The 21,708-nt window shown below is 66.5% G+C and overlaps 2 protein-coding genes across 4 annotated transcripts; one reads left to right on the top strand and one right to left on the bottom strand.

Annotated features, from left to right (window-relative positions):
* Positions 1 to 2,388: 2,388 nt before the first annotated feature.
* BAD (BCL2 associated agonist of cell death) lies at positions 2,389 to 4,694 on the top strand. 2 transcript variants are annotated; one of them, XM_059718558.1, is made up of 4 exons: positions 2,389 to 2,985; positions 3,226 to 3,355; positions 4,040 to 4,206; positions 4,494 to 4,694. In XM_059718558.1, the coding sequence occupies exons 1-4, from the start codon at positions 2,851 to 2,853 to the stop codon at positions 4,596 to 4,598; spliced, it is 537 nt and encodes a 178-aa protein (XP_059574541.1). In that variant the 5' UTR covers positions 2,389 to 2,850; the 3' UTR covers positions 4,599 to 4,694. The 2 variants fall into 2 exon arrangements, with proteins under 2 accessions (XP_059574541.1, XP_059574542.1); XM_059718559.1 differs by having other exon boundaries at positions 2,851 to 2,985; positions 3,161 to 3,355.
* An 835-nt stretch (positions 4,695 to 5,529) lies between these two features.
* Positions 5,530 to 21,148, bottom strand: PLCB3 (phospholipase C beta 3). 2 transcript variants are annotated; one of them, XM_059718393.1, is made up of 33 exons: positions 20,254 to 21,148; positions 19,700 to 19,777; positions 18,204 to 18,272; positions 17,738 to 17,884; positions 17,369 to 17,448; positions 17,198 to 17,251; positions 17,014 to 17,089; positions 16,822 to 16,922; positions 16,423 to 16,589; positions 16,165 to 16,311; positions 15,507 to 15,664; positions 15,336 to 15,418; positions 14,988 to 15,072; positions 14,592 to 14,748; positions 14,106 to 14,204; positions 13,929 to 13,999; positions 13,517 to 13,613; positions 12,745 to 12,829; positions 12,490 to 12,614; positions 12,241 to 12,395; positions 11,939 to 12,100; positions 11,602 to 11,701; positions 11,101 to 11,205; positions 10,562 to 10,653; positions 10,349 to 10,481; positions 10,156 to 10,191; positions 9,399 to 9,594; positions 9,070 to 9,214; positions 8,623 to 8,699; positions 8,167 to 8,274; positions 7,461 to 7,518; positions 7,073 to 7,159; positions 5,530 to 6,740 (listed from the first exon to the last, which is right to left on the bottom strand). In XM_059718393.1, the coding sequence occupies exons 1-33, from the start codon at positions 20,350 to 20,352 to the stop codon at positions 6,564 to 6,566; spliced, it is 3,609 nt and encodes a 1,202-aa protein (XP_059574376.1). In that variant the 5' UTR covers positions 20,353 to 21,148; the 3' UTR covers positions 5,530 to 6,563. The 2 variants fall into 2 exon arrangements, with proteins under 2 accessions (XP_059574376.1, XP_059574377.1); XM_059718394.1 differs by lacking the exon at positions 18,204 to 18,272.
* Positions 21,149 to 21,708: the final 560 nt, after the last annotated feature.

The raw sequence follows: 21,708 nt of genomic DNA, 5'->3' as shown, positions 1-21,708 counted from the left end.
GCCCCCATACACAACCCCCACACCAATACACATAGCTCTACAACCCCCTCACATTTCCCCACCCCCAACCATGTCCACAACTACACAACCCCAACACACACACACGCATGCACACACACGCACACGCTCCCGTCCACAAGCCCCGTTCAGTCCCCAGGCCGGGGGTCCGGGCAGGGTGCGGCCGCGGCCGCGGCGCGCGGAGGATGCGGGATGCGGTTGCCGTGGTAGCCGCCCCGCCCGCACTCACTGTCTGCAGCAGCGGGTCCAGGTCCTCCCTGCTCCGGCCCTGGGTCCCCCCCGCCCTCCTGCCCCGGCCCCCCCAGCCGCAGCCAGCCCGGCCCAGCCCGGCCCGGCCCAGCCCAGCAGCTGCAGAGGCGGGAGGGGGGGTTAACCCTTTGGGGGCAGGAGAGGAGGGGGAGGGGGGGGCTGGGAACCCGGACGCCTGGGCGCACGAGGTGGGGACTGAGGTCTGGATGCGGGGGGGCTCCCCGGACACCTGGGCTCTCACCCTGCTGGGGGGGAGGTTGGGAGAGGGGGTGAGAGCGGGGGTGGGGGGAGCCCAGACACCTGCGTTCATTGGGAGGGGAGGGGGTCTGTAGGGAGTAGGATAAGGGGTCGGGGTGGCAACCTGGGCTCTCATCCTGCTCTGGGGCCTGAGGGGTGAGGTCAAGGCAAAGGGGAGCCCGGACACCTGGGTTCCCTGGCAGAGACTTGGAGTCTGGGGGGCTTGGATGCCTGGGATCAGGGGAATGAGGACAGGGCTATGACGGAGGGTTAGACTTGGGGTGCCACGGTTCCCTGGGAGGGGAGTGGGGTCGGGGAGGGGGCTGGGTGACTTATTGGGGTGTCCCAGGGGGCAAAGACCTACAGGTACGGGGGCAGCCTCAGTCTGCGCAGGATGCAGCTGGCTCTGGGGTGGGCAGGCTAAGTGCAGTGGGCTCCAGTTGGCCCTGCTCTGGGGGCCACTCACCATCAGAGCAGACCCAGGCGCTGGTCCCTCACTCCTGGGTCTCTTCTCCAGCTCAGCCTGTCCAGGCCCCACTGAGGGGGTCTCAGGAGACACCCAAATGGGTGGGAGGCCTGTACAATGCTCCTGAGTCCCAACGTCTGTCCCTCTCCATCTTTCTGGTGCTCCCTGGTACCAACCATTTCCCCTCAGCCCCTAAGGGAAAGGGACCTTTACACCAGGCCTAAGATGCAGCCACCTCTGGAGGGAAGGGGGGGCATCAGGGTGAAGGAGACGGGTCTGGCTGTGGTGCTGCTGCCTCTGGGGTGGAGAAGACTGGGGACACAGGGCTGCCATGCGGCTGGCTCCAGGGTGGACTGCGCTGGCAGCTGAGCAGAACAGAGGCCACTGGCTCTGGGGGGTCATTGGAGCCAGGGATATGGGCTCTGGTTGGATGCGGCTGGCTCTGAGGTGGGTGCTGGGGGATACAGGACCCGGCTGGATGCGGCTGGCTCTGGGGTGGGTGCTGGGGGATACAGGGCCCGGCTGGATGCGGCTGGCTCCGAGGTGGGTGCTGGGGGATACAGGGCCCGGCTGGATGCGGCTGGCTCTGGGGTGGGTGCTGGGGGATACAGGGCCCGGCTGGATGCGGCTGGCTCTGAGGTGGGTGCTGGGGGATACAGGGCCCGGCTGGATGCGGCTGGCTCTGGGGTGGGTGCTGGGGGATACAGGGCCCGGCTGGATGCGGCTGGCTCCGAGGTGGGTGCTGGGGGATACAGGGCCTGGCTGGATGCGGCTGGCTTCGGGGTGGGTGCTGGGGGATACAGGGCCCGGCTGGATGCGGCTGGCTCTGAGGTGGGTGCTGGGGGATACAGGGCCCGGCTGGATGCGGCTGGCTCTGGGGTGCAGCACCAGGGCCGGGGAAAGGAGGAAGAGGCGAGAAGCCGGAGGTGTTTGGCAAGCGCGTTTATTGGGCATTTCTGTAATGGGGAGCGATGCTGGGCACAGGCTGTTCCTCTCGTTACACCCACCTGCCAACAGGCCCCAGGCCAGAGCCGCAGCCTGTCACCCCCACCCTCCCCACCACTTCCGGCAGGGCCCCAGCCCCCCGCCCAGATACCCCAGTGCCAGCCTGCTCCATAGACCCGCCCAGCCCCCACCTCACTGCAAGGCAGGATAAGACCCCCACCCTCGCAGACAACCCAGGTGCGGGACCGACTCCCTGCCCGCCCGGAAAGAACCAGGCCGCAGACTCTGTCTCGAGTCTGAGGGCTGAGGCCAGGGCGCCTGGGCTCCTGCAGGGCTGGTTTGGGCGGGGGAGGGGAGGGGAGGGGAGGGGAGGGGGGCTGGGAACCCGGACAGGCGTTCCTGGTGCTCCGCACCAGAGCCAGCTGCATCCAGCCAGGGCCCTAAGGAGGGGAGGGGGCTGGGTTCCCCATGGGGGGGCGGTCTCCAGGCTCCCCTCCAGCTCTCGGACTCCGGGGTCCTGAAGAAAGAGGCCTTCCCTCCCGCCCCCCAGCCCTCGGTCGCCTGGGCCCGCCCCAGCACGGAGACCCCCTGTCTAGGTCCTCGGACGCCTGGGTCCGCCCAGACCGGGGAGGGGGCGGCAGCCGCGAACGCAGCTGCGACTGCGCAAAGTGCGTAGACCCACACGGAAGCCACCGCGCCAGCAGTGTAGGCGGTGTCCAGAATACGACGGTCATAGACACAGACGGGGTAGAGCGCCCGTCGCCACCTTAGGTGCGGGCAAGCGAAGCCCTAGACCCGCCCGGCTGCGGCCATTATTGTTTAGGGTTGGAAAACCACGCCCCTCCAGGCAGTCGCCTTCTTAAGTGCGGGCAAGGGGAGCCCCCGCCCAGCCAACCGGTGACGCCAAAGCGGCGGGGCTTCCCTCGTGACGTTACATGCTGCTATTGGTCCGCTGCGCCTCGCCCCGCCCCGCCCCGCCCTGCCCTGCCCTCTCCTTCTTCATCCCTCCCTTAGCGCCGGGGCGACCCCGAGCTCGGGGCAGCGCGGACGGACGGAGCGAGAGACCCGGGGTAGCGCGGGCAGCCCGGGGGGGTCCTGGATCTGCGGGGGTCCCAAGGGCAGGGGAAGCCCCGGGATCTGGGGGAATCCGCAAATCCAGGGGGGAGCCCAGAGCTTGGGGAGTCCCGGGAGCGGGAGAAGGGCAGGGAGCTCCTCGGATCGGCAGGATCCCTGCGTCTGCTGCAGCTCTCAGGACCGGGGGATCCGCGGATCTAGGACCACCCCCCCTCCCCCCCGACATTTGCCCCCAGCCCGACCATGCCGCCCCCGTGAGTATGTTCCGCCTCGAGGAGTTCCCGGAGGAGGACGCCTGCCCCGGGCCGGGGACCCCCGGGACCCCCGAGACCACGCGGGGGGGCGCCCCCAGCTCCCCCAGCACCGGTGAGTGCCCCCGAGCCCTCCCCGCCAGCCTGCCCCCCGTGTCAGACCCCCCCCAGTTCCCGCATTTTGGGGGACCCCCAGCCCCCCACCTGGGCTCAAAGCCCCGCCCCCATGCTATAGAGATCCCCTCCCAACCCACCCGGCCCCCTAATTTGTGAGGACCCCCCATACCTAGCCTTGACCCCCATACCTGGCCCTTGTCCCACTCTAGGGGCCCTCCAGCCTCCAAGCAGGGCTCCCAGAGGGCCCCCCAGATTCTAGATTGAGCCCCCCACGCTGGTTTTATAATCCCTGAATTTGGGGGTACCCCAGCCCCTACACTCGGGCTCCCAGCACCCCCCATTTGGGACCCCCGCCTTGCCTGTGGGAGATCTGGCAGCTCTGCTGTGCTATATGGAGACCTCCCCTTCCAACCCCAACCCCTCAACTTCGGGGAACCCCGGCCCCTCCATTGGGGTTCCCCATTCTCCCCCCCTGCCTGGGCTCAGGGCACCCACCATTTCGGGTCCTTCCATCGTGGGGGGGCATCCCGCCTCCTCGGTGGAATTAGCCCATCTGGGCTCTCACGGGGGGGAGGGGGCGGTCTTTAGCCTCCCATAGCTGAGCCGCCACACTGGGGGGTCCCCATCCCTAGAGGTTGTCGGGGGTCCCCCCCCCCCGCACTAACACCCGCCCGTCCGGCAGACCCCCGCACCCGCCTGCCCTCGGCACCCTCCGCAGCGGAGCCCACCGAGCCGGGGACACCCCAGTTTCGGGGGCGCTCGCGGTCGGCCCCCCCGGTGCTCTGGGCCGCGGCCCGGTTCGGCCGGGAGCTGCGCCGGATGAGCGATGAGTTCGACGTCGTCCTGCAGGTCTGGGGGCTCGGGGGGGAGCGGGCTACCCCTAGTATGCAGGGAGCCTGGGGGTGGGGCTTGTAGGGTTTGGGGGCCCTGGGGTGGGCGCTCTTGGAGTACATCCTAGGGTGGGGGATCTTGGGACGGGGGGAGTGGGGTCCTCCCCAGCCTTAGGGGGTCCTTCTAGGCTCGGGGGGTGTGGGGGGCGGGGTCACGGCAAAGCCCCCCCCCCAGCCCTGCTCTGGGGGGGCAGGTGCTGCGAGGTGGGGGCTGATACTGTGTCCCCCATCTCCCTCCCCAACCAGGTGCTGCCGCGGCCCCGGAGCGCCGGCACGGGCTGGAGGGAGGCCCTGCAGGGCTGGTGGGGGCGGCGGCCCCCCCATCCCAGCCCCCCCCGCGGCCCCCCGTGACGAGAGACCCAAGTGTGGGGCAGGGGGCTGCCCCCACATTTTGCTATGGGGGAGGGGGGGTTTCTACCGAGCTTTGTAATAAACAGGATGCATTTTTGGGGGTGTCAATGGCGTCTCCGTGACCTTGGGTTGGGGGGACCCCCCACTTTCTCCGTCAAGCCCCTCCCACCCACTTCCAAGCTCCGCCCCTCAACCAGCCCGCCCCCTCTAGCCAGGGATTACCCCATAACCCACGAAGCCCCACCCCCGTCGCCCAGGCCCCGCCCCTCCCTGCTAAGCCCTGCCAACCAGGGCCCCCCAGCCACCAGGTTCGGCCCCTTTCAGATAAGTCCCGCCCCCACCCTTACCAGGCCCTGCCCCCTCACCCCTAAACCCTGCTCATTGGCAACCCGCGTCTCTGACTCCTAGGAGCCTGGCCACACCCCCTCGCAGCCAAGCTCCGCCCACAACGCACAATTAACTTCCATTAACCCTTTGATGCCTGGGTCCCCCGCATTACCCCCCCAATACCTGTGGGGTGAACAGAGCCTGGGGCCGCCTGGAAACTTGGAGATTTATTCATATAAAAATGAACCAGAAAATAGAAATATGACAGTCTGGGACCCCCCCCTCTTGTCACCCCCAGGGAGGGGACCCCACTAGCAAACAATCGTAGAAGAGTAAAGACTTCTTATGTGACAGCCCCAGCCCAGTCTCCCCCAGTCCCAGAATGGGGGCAACTGGGATGGGAAGGGGGTTCAAAATGGCAGCCGCTAGTGGTAGCTATGGCAACCTCACCCATCCCCCAAAACAGGGAGAATTGGGGGGGTCAAAACAGCCCCTAGCGGTAGCCACGGCAACCTGTCAGCAGGCTTCAGGCCCAGACTAGGCCCCGCAGGCCCCCGCGGCGGTGACTGCAGCTATTCCAGGACATTTCTTTACCAACATGATGTCATGTCATTACTTGAATTTATTTTATTAAAATATCCTCGTAAAACCTCCCGGCGTGCTTCCAACAGCCCGCGGGCGAGCCCTGCCGATTGTGGCGGGCTCCCCGGAGGGTTGGGCCGTGGGGTCCCGGTCCCTCCCCCCCTCCAAAATGGTACAAATTGGTAAAAAGTAAACAAAAAACAAGAAAAGATTTTCTATAGACTCATATAAAAATAGCCCTTTTTAGTGCTGCCCGCTCCAAAAGTGGGGGACCCCCAGAGCTCCCCAGTTCAGGGGAGGAGTGGCTAGCACCCTCCACAGGTCTGGGGATCTGATTTGGGGTTCAATAGAGCGGTGCCAAGTGGCCCCCCAAGTGAGCCCTCTGAGCAGCCCCCAGTTTGGGGGGGCAGCGGTGTTGAGAGTGTTAAAATACCCTTAAAATACAGAGAATGGGATCTCTTAGTGTCTGGCAGTGGCTCTGCCCCCCCACCCATAGCACCCAGGGGTGGGGGGGAAGTTGGGGACCCTGCTGAACCCCATCAAGCAGGATCCAGGCCTTGGTCACAGGAAGGGGATGCTGAGATGTCCCCCAAACCTTCCTTTTGGGGGTCCCATGGAAATGGGGGGTCAGTGCCAGGAACCCCTGGTCCCTCCTTTTCAAGGTCCCCCTAGCTGGGGGGTGGGGACTGTGCCCATCCCCTCAACCCCCCTATGCTGTGTCCCCCAGTCTCCCAGTTTGGGGGTCCACAGATTTATGTGCCAAGCCCCCCCTTTTGGGGTCCCCCATGCTGGGAGGTTCCAGGAGATGCTGCCTCCTGAGCCCCCCACTTCTGGCCAGTGGGAGGGGGACAGAGGATTTGTACCAGGCACCCCTCTGGTCCCTGGTCACCCTTAGCTGGTAAAGGAACCCCAGGCTCCCAGTCTAGGGGTATCCAGCTGAGGTGAGGGGGGTCAGTGCAAGGGATCCTCCCGCCCCCCACTTCTGGGGTCCTTGGGGAGGGGGGGCCTCCATGCCAGCTGCTCCCCTCAGCCCCCCCCACTACTTTTGGGGGAGGTTCAGAGGACGGTGGTGCTGTCCTCATCATCGCTAGGAGGACTGGAGGTGGGGGGTGCCCCTGTTGTGGGGTGCCCATTCCTGACACCCCTGTCCCCCTCAGCTGCCAGGAAATCCCTGATCTCCACTGGCAGATCCTCGGCTTCCCTCGCCATCTCCATTTCCAGCGCCGCCAGCAGCTGTGGGGGGAGAAGGCAGGGCTCGGGCAGGGGGGCTCAGGGATCCCCAGGAGTCCTCTGAAACACTCGCCCCCCACAATTTGCCCACAGTGACTAGCAGGGCCCCCCCATCCTGCCCAGGCTGGAGCTCCTCCTACCAGCCTCTTGTCCCTGCCCCCCATTCCTTCCCTCCCTCTTCTCCCAGCACCCCAAAATAGCCCCCACAACTGCCCCCCCCAAATCAGCCCTATGCTCCCTCTGGGTGTAGCCAAGCCACCCGCCCACACTGCTGCCCCCTGCAGGGTCTGGGGAGCCCCCACCCCTAGGGCCCGGGGACCCCCCCAGACTCTCACCCGGGGCTGCTCGTCCTGGATCTGCTGGAGAATGTCGTGGTGCCCCGCGACCAGGCGGTCCTGCCGCTGGACCTGCGCCTCCTCCAGCTAGGGGGCAATTGTGGGGGGGTTAGTGGGGGTAGCTAGACCTAGGACCACCCTTGGTAGGGGGCAGGTCCTGGGGGGTTGGGGGAGGGGTCAGAAGAGGCTGAGAGGTCCTGGGGGGCTTCCCAGGCTGCGAAGGCAGATTGAGGGGGCTGTGGGAGGAGATTGAGTGGCCCCCTGTTCTGTGAGGGGGGGCAGGAAGCTGGGGGGGGTCCCAGGTTAGGAGGGGGATTGGGGGGTCCGTGGCAGGTGCCAAGTTGCGAGGGGGGGTTGGAGACCGAGGGGTGTCGTGGGGGTGACGCACACGGCGGATGGATGTCACCGACTCGGTGATGTGGCGCCGGTTGATCTCATTCAGGTCCCTGTGGGGATCAGGGGTATGTTTAGGGGGGCAGCACCCCCAAGACAGCCTCACACCCCCACCCACTGGCAGCCCAGCCCCCAGTGAGGACACCCCTCCATGAAGCCCCCAGAGCAACCAGCCCTGGGACCCCTGTAAAGGGCCCCAGACCAACCCCAAAAACAACCAGCCCTCCTCGAACCTGCTGCCCTAGCCCTGCCCCTCCCTAAGCCCCTCCCCTCCCTCCCAAACCGTGCCTCATAAGCCCCACCCCCCCATCCCTCCAGGTAGGACCCAGGACAAGCAAGGCCTGCCCATTAAACAACGCCTCCACCCCCACACCCCACCCCTCACTTAGGCAGGCACTAAGGCCTGGCCCCTTAATCCCCACCTCTATCCACAGGCTCCGCCCACCTGCATTAAAGACCAACATGCTGCCAAAACCCACCCCGATGAGCTCCACCCCCTCAGTAAGCCCTGCCCACATGTCCATAAATTCCGCCCATCACTCGAGCCCCCATGAAGCCCCGCCCTCCTAAGCCACACCCACACCTCTATGAACTCCACCTGCCCCTCCTTGAAGACGCCCCACAGCAAGCCCCACCCATGAATCCCACCCCTCCCTGCCCACAAAGCCCCTCCCCTCCCCTCCCAGCAAGCCCCCCCCTACCCCTCCTTGCGGCCCTGGTCGCGGCTGCGGGCCCGCTCCCGGTTCCGGGCCTCGCTGATGCTGTTGTGGCGCTTGCGGTCCAGGATGCGCTGCAGCTCTTTCTTCTCCCTGCGGGGGGGGGGCAGGTCAACATGGGCGGGGTCAGCAAGGGGGCAGGGCCTGTTCTACCCAGTGCCGTGCTCCACCCCAGAGCCAGCTGCAGCTTGGGGACTATATAGAAATTTCCCTTCCGGGTGCTGCTAAGAGTCCCCCCACATAAAAAGGGGGATGCCCCCAGCCTGGGGGGATGGGGAAACCCTTCCAGGTTTCTGAGGTCCCTGATTTGCAGCTTCCCCCCAGCCATGGATCTACAGGACCCCCAGACTGCTGCCCCAAAGCAGTCCCCACCCAGTTGTGTGATAAATACAGAAAGCTGGGGACCCCTGAGACCCCTGTACCCCTCCTTGGCCCCCACACCTGTCACTGGTCTCCTTGAGGCGCTTGAGCTGGGCGGCCTGGCACTCCAGGGCAATGTCCCGTAGGCGCTGTTGGGCCTGGAGGGACGAATTGGGGGTCAGAGGGCAAAGGGAGAGCAGGCCCCCCCCAAGCACTCCTAAGCAGAGGCAAGACCCCCACATGCCCCTGCAAACCTCCAGGCTGGCCCCAATGCCCTGCCCCCCATATCCCTACAACCGCCCAATATAAATCCCAGTCTCCTTTGAGCTGTGAGCCCCCCCAGCTCCCAGATACCCCCACAAATACCCCACTTCCCAACAGCTCCCCCATATCAACCTCATCCCAGACACCCCTGCTCTTCTCTGCAGCCATCCCACCCCTTCCAGTGCCCCTCACTCTTGACCCACAGCCCCCTGCCCTGATAGCGCCCCTCATTTCTGACCTGCAGCCCCCCCTGCCCCCACATACCTGGAGCAGGTGCTCCCTCTTGCGTGCTGCCTCGACTTGGTGCTGGGCCTCCCGCAACTGTAGCAGCCCCTGGACCTGCGCCTCGTACAGCTCCGAGCGCCGCCTGGCCCCAACCTGCTCCAGCCCCTCCACAGACCCATTGGCACTGTGGGGCCAGGACACAGGGCATCAGAGGCTGCAGGCTGGCAGTAAGGGGCACCGACACCAGGGAAGGGCATGGGGCTGCAGGCTGGAAGTGAGGTTGCTGGTGCAGGGCTGGCGGGGCAGAGGGCTGCAGGTCAGGAGTGAGGGGCACTGTCAGGGCCGGGGGGAGGGAGTGGGGGGCTCACCGGAGGCTGGCCTGGCTCCGGCGGCGGAGGCTTCCCCCAGTGGGGCCGGCGGTCTGAGCACTCTGCTTCTTGTGCAGCGCCGCCAGCTTGCGCACGTGCTTCTTGCGCAGGTCCTTGAGATCCCGATACTGCTTCTTCAGCAGCTTCACGTAGCCCTTGTGCTGCCGCAGCTCCTCCACCGACTGCGGGGACACGTCTGTGGGGACATGGTGCTGGGGTGCGGCTGGTTCTGGGGTGGGTGCTGGGTGTAACAGGCTGCAGCTGGCTCTGGGAGGGTGCTGGCAGCTGGGTATAACATGGTGTGGCCAGCTCTGGGGAAAACTGGGTTGGGTATAGGCCGAATCTGAGGTCAGTCAGTATAACAAGCTGAGCTGGCTCTGGGGTGGTTATGGACTGGGTATAACAGGCTGCAGCCAGCTCTCGGGGGTGCTGGGGGCTGGGTGTAAACAGGCTGCGGCTGGCTCTGGAGGGTGCTGGGTATAAACAGCTGCAGCCAGCTCTCGGGGGTGCTGGGGGCTGGGTGTAAACAGGCTGCTGCTGGCTCGGGGGTGCTGGGTATAAACAGCTGCAGCCAGCTCTCGGGGGTGCTGGGGGCTGGGTGTAAACAGGCTGCGGCTGGCTCTGGGGGAGTGCTGGGTATAAACGGCTGTGGCTGACTCTGGGGGCGCCAGGGGCTGGGTGTAAGAGGCTGCAGCTAGCTCTGGGGGATGCTGAGTATAACAGTTGCGGCTGGGCCTGGGGGCTCGGGTATCATTACCTGCTAGGACGCTGGCAATGAGGTCATCTCTCTGCCCTGTGGGGTGGAAGGGAGTTATTGGGGGTTTGGGGCAGAGGCCCCTTGTGTTTGCTGGGGGTCTCCATCACCCCCCCTTACAGCTCCATTATCAGACCCTACACAGACTCCAACCCCCCCACGTGGGACCTCCCCCCATTTTACCCCACCACCATACCTGGGCTGGCGACACTGGGGGGACCAGTGGGGGGCAGCAGAGCGGCAGGGGGTGTCCGGGGGTCCATGGGGGGCTCGGGCACCGCTTCCGTCCTCTGCTTCCTGGGGGTCTCACACGGCTTCTCTTGGCTCTCCTGGTTTAGGGGCAGGGAGGGTGAGGGGGTGGGCCGCGCCTGGGGCTAGGGGCGATGGGGGGGGGGGAACAGCTCCTCACCTCGCCCTCGCCCATGAAGGCGGCCAGCTGCTTGGCGCGCTGGTCCATGAGGCTGACGTGCTTGATGGGGTTGATCAGGGCCTCGGCGTAGTCTGGGGGGCACCCCCAAACCCAGGCACAGGTGAGACAGCCCCAAGGCCCCCAGCCCCTCCCCAAGCCCCGCCTACCTGCTCCAAGCCACATCCCCTCTTCCTCAAGCCCTTCCTAGGCAGCCCCCTGCTTGCAAACCATACCACTGGCACCCAAGCTCCACCCACCCACCCCACCCAAACCCCGCCCCTTTCCCCCATAGCCCCCATAGGCCAACTTTGCCCCACCCATAAAACACAAAACCCCACCCCTGGAAACTCCCCCCACTGCTCTCCAAGCCCCGCCCCAACCCATTCCTTTCCTCAAACCCCACCCCCTGCCCTCCAAACCCCACCCCCTGCCCTAGCTCCTTGCCCCGCCCCCTCCCCTGAAATCCCTCCCCCCACAGCTCCCCTGCCTGCCTCAGTTTCCCCAGGCAGCTCCCTGCGGCCAGCCGGGCCGGGGCCTACCCTGGTGGTCGTCGGGGATGTAGTCGGTGGCCTCGGTGTAGACCAGCAGCGCGGGCAGGCACAGGGGCTGGTTGCTCTCGCTCCGGAGGCAGATGTAGTGATACCCTGGGAGGGGTATCGTGATTGGGGGGAGAGCAGGGCATTGTGGGAAGGGGACGGCGGGCTGCAGGGGACTGTGGGTAATTCAGGCTGCTGCCCCACCTGTCACCATAGCAACACACGGGGAGGGGGCAAGGCCTTCTGGGATTGGCCCAGCAGTGGCTGCAAAGGATTGTGGGTAACTGGAGCTCACCTTGGCCAGGAGCATTGTGGGAAGGGGGCCAGGAGCTAGCTGCAAAGGATTGTGGGTCATTCCCGCTAGTGCCCCCTATCTCGTTACCATGGCAACATGCCTGGGGCTGGCAGCAAAGCACTGTGGGACACTGGCCCCTGCATCTCCCTGCGGCCATCTTGGCCACGGGCTGGGAACTGTGCATCGTGGGGAGGGAGCCCCCTGCTCACCAGAGCGGATGGCCGAGATGGGCAGGACCCGGTGGCCCACGAAGCGGCCGCCCTCCTCGAAGACGGCCACGCGCAGGGAGGCCAGCGTGGGCAGCACCACCTGGGGGGTCGAGGGTCAGGGGTCAGGGGGTGTGGGTCAGCCTTGACCCTCCACCGCTGCCCCCCCCGGACCCCATAAAGTCTCCAGGTGCCCTGAACACCCCTCACTCTTCAGATGCACCCCCCCCAAAAGACCCCAGATACCCCCACACCTCTTGTGTCCGCCCCTGACAGCCCTCACATGCCCCCAGCCCCCCTCGGATGACCCCCGCCCCCACATGCCTTCCCCCTGGCTTGCCTTGGGGAAGACGAAGGGCTCGTCGTCCCACACGGGGTTGAAGGAGTTGCCCTGGCTGGTCCGGGTGCGAAACTTGCGGCGGGTATCGACCGGGAGCCCGAAGACATCGACCTCGACGTAGACCCCGATCCGGCGCTCGGAGAGAAACTGCCCCGAGATTATCTGCGGGGGAGGGACAGGGCTGAAAGACACGAGCAGCCCCCTGCTTCCCCCCAGTCCACCCTTCACTCCTGACCTGCAGCCCCCAGCCCTGCCGGTGCCCCTCACTCCTGACCGGCAGACCCTTGCCACCAGCTGCTCACCTTGACCTTGAGAGTGTTAGGGACAATGCCGTCCACGATGGCCTCGGTGAAGAGGTCGAAGGCCTTGTCCTCACGCCGCATGAACTCGGGCTTGAGCAGGTACCCGCTGCGCCCGTTGTACTCGAACATGCCCAGGTTGAGCTGCATTGGCACATCTGTGGGGGGGGAGGGGGGAGTGAGGGGCTGGGTGGGGGCAGCAGGGGGCTGCGGGTTGGGAGTGAGGGGTGCCAGGGAGGGGGAGGGTCTCACCGAGGGTCTGGAAGTTGAGGGCGACCATTTGGCAGCCGGCGTTCCAGAAGACCTGGGGCAGGTAGTTGGACGAGTCGACCCGGGTGCCCTTGGGGTAGATGCGGCTCAGCTGCTTCTTGTTGTACCTGGGGGGTGTCAAGGAGCCAGCAGCACCGAGCATGGACCCTTCAGTACCCCACACTCCCAACCCGCAGCCCCTGCCCCCCAGCCTTGCCGATGCCCCTCACTCCCAACTCGCAGCCCCCAGCAGGATACTCCACGAACTCCATGGGACTCTTCAGCAGCTGCTCCAGCCCCTTGGTCTCCACAAAGGACGACATCTCGTAGGATTTGTTCCTCTCTGGTGGGGGCAGGGGGATGGGCATTACTGTGGGGACCCCGCAAAGAGCCTGGACAGACAGGACTTACCCTGGGGTAGCTTACACTGAGTCTGTAGTACCAACATCACTTACCCTGGGATAGGATGGACACAGAGCAGTTATCCCAGGGTAACGGGCTACAACCACATCTCACTGCTAGGGGCAGATCAAGGTCCCCAGTGGTTGAGGACAGACAGCATTTATCCCAGGGTAACTTAGCTGGGATCTCTGAAACCAATGCAACTTAATCCAGGATAGGAGCAGACACTCAGCGGTTGTCCCGGGTGACAAGGGGCTATTACCATGTCTCACCAGGGGGCAGGTCAGAGCACCCCAATGGCTGGGGACAGACTAGACTCCACCCTGGGGGTAATTTGCCCTGAGCCCAACCCCAAGGCTTCTTACCCCAGGATAAGTGCAGGTGCACAGCTTTCACCCGTTTTACCCCTGTGGGACAGTTATCCCAGGTCATGACACCCATGAGAGCTTCCCAGCTGTGGGGGGGGAGGGGGAGGGCACAAATCTGAGCCCAGGTGCCCCCCCAACCTCCAAACTACCCCCCTAATTGCCCTGCAGAAACCCCCTCTTTTGGCCCTTCAACACTGACAGTCATCCAAAGGCCCCCAGCCCTGCTCTGCGCTGCCCCCGTCCCCACCCCCGCCACTCACTGGCGGCTGCCTGGAAGGACTTGAACTTGACCGGCTCGATGTAGTTAACGAGGGTGGACATCTCCTCGGTGGCATTCACCTCGCTGCTGGCCGTGCCCTGGGGAGGGGGAAGAGGGGGTTGAAACCACTCCATGGAGCCCCCAAAACCCCAGGCCCAGCCCTGGACACCCCCCCCACCCTACCACAGCCCCCCTCCCCCACCCAAGGCCCCCCAAAAAACCCAGACACCCCCCAGACCCCACAGTCCCTCCGGAGACCTCCCAGCCCAATCCCTCCAAATCCCCCCATCCCCTCTATCCTGAACCCCCAGCCCAGCCCCCCAAATCTCCCTCCAACCCCTGCCCCAGCCCCCCCAGCTGTGTGATTCTGCAGTGGCTGGAGGGGCTTCAAAGAAGCTAAGGACCCCCCCCACCTCATCTGTCGTCGCCTTCTTGAGATCTGGCTGCTCCTCATCCTCGTCTTCCTCGCTCTCCGCCTCCCGGTCTGGTGGGGAAGGGGTTAACATAGCCAGCTGATGCTCCTCACCCCCACCCTGCCCCCCACAACCCTGCCAGTGCCCCTTACTCCTGACGCACAGCCTCCCCCTCACCGATGGACTTCCGGGGCTCCCCCAGCTTGCTCAGCCTCTCGGAGACCTTGTCCTCCCCACCGGGGGGCACCCCGACTTCGGAGGGATCCGGGAAGGAGCCTGGGGCGGTGCAAAAAGAGGGGATCAGGATTTTGAGCCCTGCGGGGCTGCAAGGACCCCCCCCCACCGTGACAGGTATGGGGTGGGACTATACCGGGGGGGGGCTACTGTGCCATGTACCAGATGGGCAGTCAGGAGGAGCAAGTTATTGGGGGACAGCTGGGGGGGGGCCGTGGAGGTGGCTGGAGTGCACCCCAGGTTGGGTGGGGAGTGGAAGGGTTTGGGGGCCACACACTGGGGTGTCTGCGGGTTACATATGGGTGGGGGGGCAGAGGGGGACTGGGGGAGTTATGTCCTGGGTGGGGAGGGGGCGCTGGAAGGACCATGCAGCTGTAGGGGGATGGCTTGGGGGGCTGTCCCAGGCGGGATGGCCTGGGGGTCACCTACCAGGCGAGGGGGTGTCAGGCTCGCCCAGGGGGGGCTCGGGTGGGCGCCGGCGGACGCTGCTGGGGGGCCGGGGGGGCCGCGGGCGCCGCTTCTTGTTCTTCACCAGGATGCGGCCGCGCAGGTCGTGGGGGCTGGGCAGGGGCACGCCAGCCTGCAGCTGGGGGGCAGCGGGTTGGGACCCCTTGGCCCCGCCCCTCTTCCCCCTCAGCCCTGCCCTCCCTGCCCTGGACCCAGCCTCCATCCCACAGGCCCCGCCCCTCTCACTGGCCCCACCCCCAACTCCACCCTGTTCCTCTGGCCTCACCCCTTCCTTCACCCACTGACCCCTGCCCTCTCCTGAAGGCCCCGCTCCCAACCCACGGCCACACCCCCACCCCTCTGGCCCCGCCCCCTCACCGGGTACTTGTCCAGGGGCTCAATGAGCAGGGCATCCCCGAAGCCGCTGCGGCAGTACTCGGCCATCTTGGCCTGCTGCTTGGCCCTGGGGGGCAAGGGGGGAGGGTGAGAGCGGGGAGGGGGGCAGAAACATGCCAGGGCAAGTGCAGGCCCTGCAGGGGGCACGAGGGGCATGGGGGAGTGGGCAGCTGGGAGCCACCTGGGGGGCCAGATCCACCCCAGGGGACAGGTGGGAGGGGCCCAAGGGGTTGGGGGCCACAGGGTGGTGGGGGCTGCAGGGGATTCAGTAGGGGCGGGGGGTCACATCCAGCTGGGGCTGGTCCCGGGGGCTCGTGGGGGGGCACTCACGAGTCGACGTGGTTCTCGAAAGACAGGATGACGGGGAACGGCGAGGTCTTGAAGGCGCTCTCTGCGATGGCCTCGATCACCTCCTGGGGGGGGCAGTGTCAGGAAGGGGGCAGGGTGTCAGTGGGCCCTCAGGCTCCAGGGGTTCCCGGGCTGGGAGAGGTCCGGGGGTACCTTGAAGGAGACCTCGGTGGTCATGGTGAAGCCGTGGGTGATGAAGGGCTCCTCGTCGGGCGGGCGCCCCTTCCAGCAGTCCAGCTCGATGCAGCGGCACCCGCTCAGCAGCACCTGCCGGTACATCTCCACCGAGGACGCGCCTGTCAGCTGTCCCGCTGTGCCCGGGGGGGGGGGAGAGGGTGTCAGCACCATGCCTGGTCCGGTCCCAGTAACACACCAGGACCCCCCAGCACCACCCCACCCTGGCCACGTTCACCTTGAGCCTGCCACTGCTCCCAGTCTTCCAGCCTGGCTGGTTCCAGCGATACTGCTATACTGGTTCCAGTAACACAGCTCTAGTGGGCCCTGTTTCCCAGCTGTACAGCTCCCAGGAACACTGCCATACCAGTCTCAGTCACCCAGCCATGATGGTGCAGGTCATCTCCCCATACTGGGTCTAGTTTCCCAGCCACACTGGTCCCAGTAACTCAGCTGTACAAGCCCCAGTTCCCAGCCTTGCTGGTCCCAATAACTTGGCCATACTGGTTGCAGTAACTCCGTCATGCTGGTCCTAGTAACCTCACCACACTGGTCCCAGTTTCCTAGCCATCCTGGTCCCAGAAACGTGAGGAGCCCAGGGGCACGTGGGGGTCCCCAGGGGGGTCACGGGGGGCACCTGTGAGGTAGGTGTTGTGGGAGGAGTTGATGAAGTAGCTGCTCAGGGGCTGGGTCATGTCGTCGCTCAGGTCCAGCTTCTCGGGGGCCACAATCCCATTCTCGTCCCCACCCAGGAAGCGCCCGAAGCCCTCGAGTGACATCTGGTCTGGGGGGGGGCAGGGGTCAGCAGGGGGGCACCGGTGCCCCTCACTCCCGACCCGCAGCCCCCGCCATTGTGCCCCAGTGCCCCTCGCTCCCAACCCGCAGCCCCACTCACCGCGCTGCAGGAACTGGGGGTTGGTCTCGTACTTGCGGATGAGCTGCTGCACCTGGGCCCGGTCCAGGGGTGGGAACAGGACCTCGTTGAGCCGTGGGTCGCGCTGGCGCTGGTTCAGGAAGTCCTGCAGCTGGTCCAGGCTCAGGTAGGGCTTTCCTTTGGCCCCGCTGCAGGGGGTGGGGGTGGGGGAAGGGGGGTCAGCAGGAGTCCCCCAGATCCCCTAGACAACCCCTGCCACCCGCCAAGGGGCATCACTCTAGAAACCCACCGGTATCCCATAGTCCCTCTCCGCTCTCCCCACCTAGCTACTGCCTCTCACTCCCAACCCGCAGCCCCTGCCCCTCTGCTGCCCCTCGCTCCCAACCCACAAGCCCCGGTGCCTGCCCCGGTGCCCCTCACATCTCCAGCAGGATCTTGTCGATGTCAGGGCGCAGACAAAGCTTATTAATGAACCTCTCGAACATCTCCAGGGTGAACTCATCTGGCTTGATGGACTCGGTCTGGGGGGGGAGGGGGGGCGCAACAGGAAATTGGGGGTCAGTGGGGAGGCCGGGGATGGTGGAGGGCCAGGGCACTGGGCGGGCTACATACTCTGTTGAAATTCAAGCCACAGGACTCCAGGGCCGTCTCCACTCGCTTCTTGTCGGCTGAAAACATCTTCAGGATGCTGCAGGGACAGGATGGGATGGGACAGGTTGGGAGTGAGGGGCAGAGGCAGGGCAGGGGGCTGCGGGTCAGGAGCAATGGGTACCATGGGGGGGGGGGGATCACTCACTTCTTCACTGGGATCCTGCTTTCCTGGTTGACCTGGAGCTTGAGCCTGGTGTAGCTGGGGGGGGGGGGGGGGGGAGGGGTACGGTGAGAGCTGCAGCCACTTGTGGGGGGGGGGGGGGCAGGCTGCAGGGACCGGGGGGGGGGGGGGGGGGCAGAGGCAGGGGTCACTCACGCCTTGTGCAGGAAGGTGTTTCGAGACGCGTTCTGGGCCAGGATGTTCATCGCCAGCAGGAACAGCTCCTCCGCCCACAGCTGCAGAGGCAGGGGTTAGAGACCCAGGGTGGCCCTCACTCCCGACCCCCCCAGCCCTGCCAGTGCCCCTCACTCCTGATCCGCAGCCCCTGCTTCTCCCCCCAGGCCTGCTTGTGCTCCTGAATCCCAACCCACGGCCCCAGCCCCCTGCCCCCCACAGTCCTCCAGTGCCCGTCACTCCCGACATGCAGCCCCTGCCCCCAGCCCTGCCGCTGCTCCTCACTCCCAACCTGCAGCCCCTGCCCCCCCAGCCCTCCAGTGCCTCTGACTCCTGACCCGCGGCCCCCACCTTAGCCACGTCATCCTGGACGGCCATGAAGTTGAGGAAACCAAGAGACACCAGGTTGGCACCGTGGACAACCGTCAGCAGTTTCTCCTCGGGGTGGGGGTGGGGGTCCGCTCCCCCAAAGCCCAGCACCTCCTGGGTCTTGGGGTCCTGGGGGAGGGGAGAAAAGGGTGGAGCTAGGAGCAGGTCCTGCCCCCCTAGGGTCCAGTGTGGGGGTGAGATGCACCTGCTTCTGGGGTGAGAAGTGGCCAAGTACAACAGGGCCCAGGATTGGGCTCAAATGGTTATCAGGCATTCAAACCCCACCCAATACGCTGCCCCCATACATCCCCAGCCCTCAGAGACCCCCCAGGCCCATCATGCCCCCCCATCCCCTATAGAGGCACCCCTGCCTGTGCCCCCCAACCCCACAGAGAGGCCCTCTGCTCTCTATAGCCCTGCCTCCACCTCCCCTTGGCCCCACCCCAACCTTGGGCATCTTGGCATAGCGCCCAGTCCGGGTGTCCCGAATTGTGCTGATGTCCAAGAGATCCACCTCCTGGCGGGGAAGCAAAGGGGATGGTCAGGGGGTTGAAAGTTGGGAGCGAGGGGGGGAGAGCAGGGGCTGCAGATTGGGAGTGAGGGGCACAGGCCAGGTTGGTGGGGAGGAGGCTGTGGGTTGGGAGTGAGGGGCACAGGCAGGTAGCGGGGGGAGAGCAGGAGCTGCAGATTGGGAGCGAGGGGCACCAGCAGGGCTGCAGGGCGCAATCCTTGCATGCGAGTAGCGGAGCCACAGGCACTGGGCCAGCCCCATGCAAAGTGCTGCAGCCGCAGGCACATGCTGTGGGTTGTGGCTTGGGGGAACCCCCCCCCACGCCTGCCCCGCGGGACCCAGGGATCTGGGAGCATAGCCTGACCCAGATTTGGCATCCAGGAGCCCGGGGGGGTGGTGTGCATGTGGGGGGGCCTCCTAACCCAGATCTGCCCCTCCCCTGCCCCAACTCCAGAGGGAATCCAGGCATCCGGGAGAGCTGCGTAACCCAGATCTACGCTCACCCCTCGCACCGCTCACAGCCCCGCTCAGAGCAAACGCAGGCCTCGGGGACTGGGACAGCCCCCCAAGCTCCCATGTCCCAGGCCTCCCGGAGGCCTCCACCAACAGCCCCCAGCCCAGAAAGGACCCAGGTGTCTGGGAGCTGTCAGGGAGCTGGTGACCTAGATATGCCACCGCCCCCCCCCACAACCCTGGAGTGAACCCAGGTGTCCGGGGTGCTGCGCCCCAGCGGGAACCGGGCATGCAGGAGCAGGGGCAGATCCGCACCCCTCCTTCGGGTGCGAGGCTGGGACAGTAGCCCCCCCAGGGAACCCAGGCATGCGAGTGGGTGGATCCCTGGACTGGATTCCCTCCTCCCCTCCCTCCCCAGAGGGAACCCAGGCGTCCGGGCGGGGCCCAGCCCTGCACAGCCAGATGCCTCCCTCTCTTCCCCTCCCCCCTCTCCCCCAGCTCCCAAAAAGACGAGGCGTCGGGCGCCCGACCGGCCACTTCCTGCCCCATCCGAAGAGGCCCCGCCAGGAGAGGGCGTGGGAAAGGGCACCTCCGCCTGGGACCGGGGCGGGCGGGTGGAATTTGCCCCCAGCCCCTTGGGGCAAGGCAGGAGCCCCCAGGACAAGCCCTGTCCCTGGGCCCCGCCAGGACCGGGGGCGACACAGAACTCCGTACGCCGCCGGGGGCGAGAAAAGGGGGCGATACCCCCAGCTGGGGCAGCTACCCCTCCCCCACACAACCCCCCCCCGAATTGCCCCCAGCCTCGGCCCCGCCCTCAGCCAGCTCCAGGCCGGGGGGAGGGGCAAAAGGAAGGAGGGGGCAGGCGGGGGCTGTCAGGGGCATCCGGCCGGGCCGGGGCTGATAAGGGGCTGGGATCGGGCCAGGGACTTCCGGGCCGGGACTTACCAAGGGGGGGCTGAGACCCCCCAGCCCCGACCTACCATGTTGGGTCCCGTCCAGTAGAGGAAGAAGCCGTGCGTGTCCACGCGGAGGGTCACCGGGGTCCGGGTGGGGGGCTCCTGCGGGGGCGCAGGGTCGGGGCCTGAGCCTGGCCCGCGGTGCCCGCCCCGCCCCCCATTTCCCCCGCGGGGGGGGGGGGGGGCAGACTCCAGGGCGAAGACCTTGGACCCCGGATCAGCGGCCATAAAGCCCCAGGACTTTGCCCGGGGGGACCCCCGCCCCCGGGGCCTTCCTGGCGCCTCGCCCGGGCCCGGCGCCAGCAGGGTGCGCCGGGCCGGGAGCGCGGGGCACCGGCGCTCTTCTCCCCCGTCCCAGGAGGTTTCACAACCCCGGGCCGGAGGATCCTGCGGCCGCTCCCGGGCCGGCCCGAATAAGGAAGCGAGACGGGACCGGAGCCCGACCCCGCGGCGCCCCGCAGCCCCTGCCCCTCCACCCCGGGGCTAGCGCGGGCCGTCCCGGACCCTGGCCCGTCCCGGCGCGGGGGGCTGGCGGGGTGCGGGGCACCGGGGGCAGGGTCCCGCGCGCCCCCGCTCACCTCGTCCCAGCGGATGAACTTGCTGCCCCGCTGCAGGATCTCGGGCACGCGCGGGGGCTCCAGCTGGAGCGCGTGCACGCCCGGGCGCGCCCCCGCCATCACCGCCGCTGCCGGGACCCCCCGCGCGCGCCGCCGCCGCCGCCGCTGCTCCCTGCGCGGGCCCGGGAAGGGGGCGGGGCTCCTCCCCGGCCCCTCCTTCCTTGGGAGAGAAGGGGGCGCTGGCTCTTTAAGGGAGAAGCCTTTCCAGGACGTGGGCCCTTTAAGAGCGACGGGCTGCCGGGGGTGGGGGTGCTGGCCCTTTAAGGGTTGAGGGCGGGGGGCGCCGTGCCTTTCAGAGGGGTGAGGAGGCTAGGGGTGCTGGCCCTTTAAGAGGGTGGGGCCTCGAGTTGTGGAGCCTGAGAAGGGTGGGGCTGGGAAGTCGTAGCGCTTTCCGCGGAGTTTCCGGGGTGCGGGGCCTTTAAGGAAGACCGGGGTTAGGCTGTTGCTGTCCCTTTAAGAGGATGGGGGGGAATTGAAGCCGGTGGGGGCTGGGCATTTCGGGAGGGTGAGGGCCTCTTATGTGGTTCGGAGAGGCAGGGGGTCGGACTTGATCTGCTCAGGTACCTTCGGACCCCACCAACTATAGAACTATGGAGAGGAGAGGGGCGCTGTCCCTTTAAGAGATTGTGGGGACGGGAATTGGGAACTTGCTGCTCCTTTTAGAGGACTTTCTGGGGTGCGAGCCCTTTAAGGAAGAACGGGGGCGGGAGCACTCTGAAGAGACCTGAGCTTCCCCGTGGGAATAGGTGCCTTGTCCCTTTAAGGACTTAAGGACTCTGGCTCTTTGAGAGGGTGGGGCCCGGAACGCCGGGCCCTGGCCCTTTAAGCCTCTGGGCACCCCCGGAAGTGTGTGTGTGGGGTGGGGGGAAGGGGGTCAGGGTGCGGGCCCTCCAAAGGAGTGAAGGGGCAGAGACTGTGGGGTCGCGGGCCCTGGGCGAGGCGGGGAAAGGGGGCCCTTTAAGAAGGCGGGGTTTAAAAGGCAGGCACTGTCCCTTTAAGGAGGTGGGCGTGACTTCCACTTCCTGTAGGTGGGGCATAAACCCCAGTTCTTGGGGGGACACGTCACGTGGTTAGGCTCCCCCTCTCCCGGGGTGGGGGGCCTTGGGCGCCGGGGTCCCTGCGCGGCCCGCGGGGTGCCCCCACGTCCGAGCCCCACCTTCGGGGTCCTTGTGCCCCCGCCCCGGGGGGGGAGAGAGAGAGAGAGAGTGTGTGTGTGTGGGGCGGGGGGGGTGACCTCCGGCCCCGCCCCGCCAACACCCCGGGAGCGAGGGAGGCCCGCACGTGGCGGGGCGAGGACCCCGTAGTCCGGGTGCCCTTGTGGGGGGGATCGCAGCTGCACGCCCTCAATCACCGCTGTCCCCCGCGGCCACGTGGTCCCCGAGCCCCCCCCCTTAAAGGGGCCGCACCCTTCCCCCT

This window comes from Alligator mississippiensis, chromosome 15 (genome assembly GCF_030867095.1).
Source record: "Alligator mississippiensis isolate rAllMis1 chromosome 15, rAllMis1, whole genome shotgun sequence".
NCBI classification, from domain to species: domain Eukaryota; kingdom Metazoa; phylum Chordata; order Crocodylia; family Alligatoridae; genus Alligator; species Alligator mississippiensis.
Note: the sequence above shows the minus strand (reverse complement) of the source record. Positions and strands in the feature narration are given on the sequence as shown.

What these genes read in the sequence shown, in the direction of transcription:
- PLCB3 (XM_059718393.1), bottom strand. Translation starts at nt 20,352, where the DNA reads ATGGCGGGGGCGCGCCCGGGCGTGCACGCGCTCCAGCTGGAGCCCCCG. An exon ending in CCACAACACCTACCTCACAG is followed by an intron (nt 15,665 to 16,164) that starts GTGCCCCCCGTG and finishes CCCCGGGCACAG; the next exon opens with CGGGACAGCTGACAGGCGCG. An exon ending in CCTCAACTTCCAGACCCTCG is followed by an intron (nt 12,396 to 12,489) that starts GTGAGACCCTCC and finishes CCCCCCCCACAG; the next exon opens with ATGTGCCAATGCAGCTCAAC.
- BAD (XM_059718558.1), top strand. Translation starts at nt 2,851, where the DNA reads ATGCTGCTATTGGTCCGCTGCGCCTCGCCCCGCCCCGCCCCGCCCTGC. An exon ending in CCCCAGCTCCCCCAGCACCG is followed by an intron (nt 3,356 to 4,039) that starts GTGAGTGCCCCC and finishes CCCGTCCGGCAG; the next exon opens with ACCCCCGCACCCGCCTGCCC. An exon ending in AGTTCGACGTCGTCCTGCAG is followed by an intron (nt 4,207 to 4,493) that starts GTCTGGGGGCTC and finishes CTCCCCAACCAG; the next exon opens with GTGCTGCCGCGGCCCCGGAG.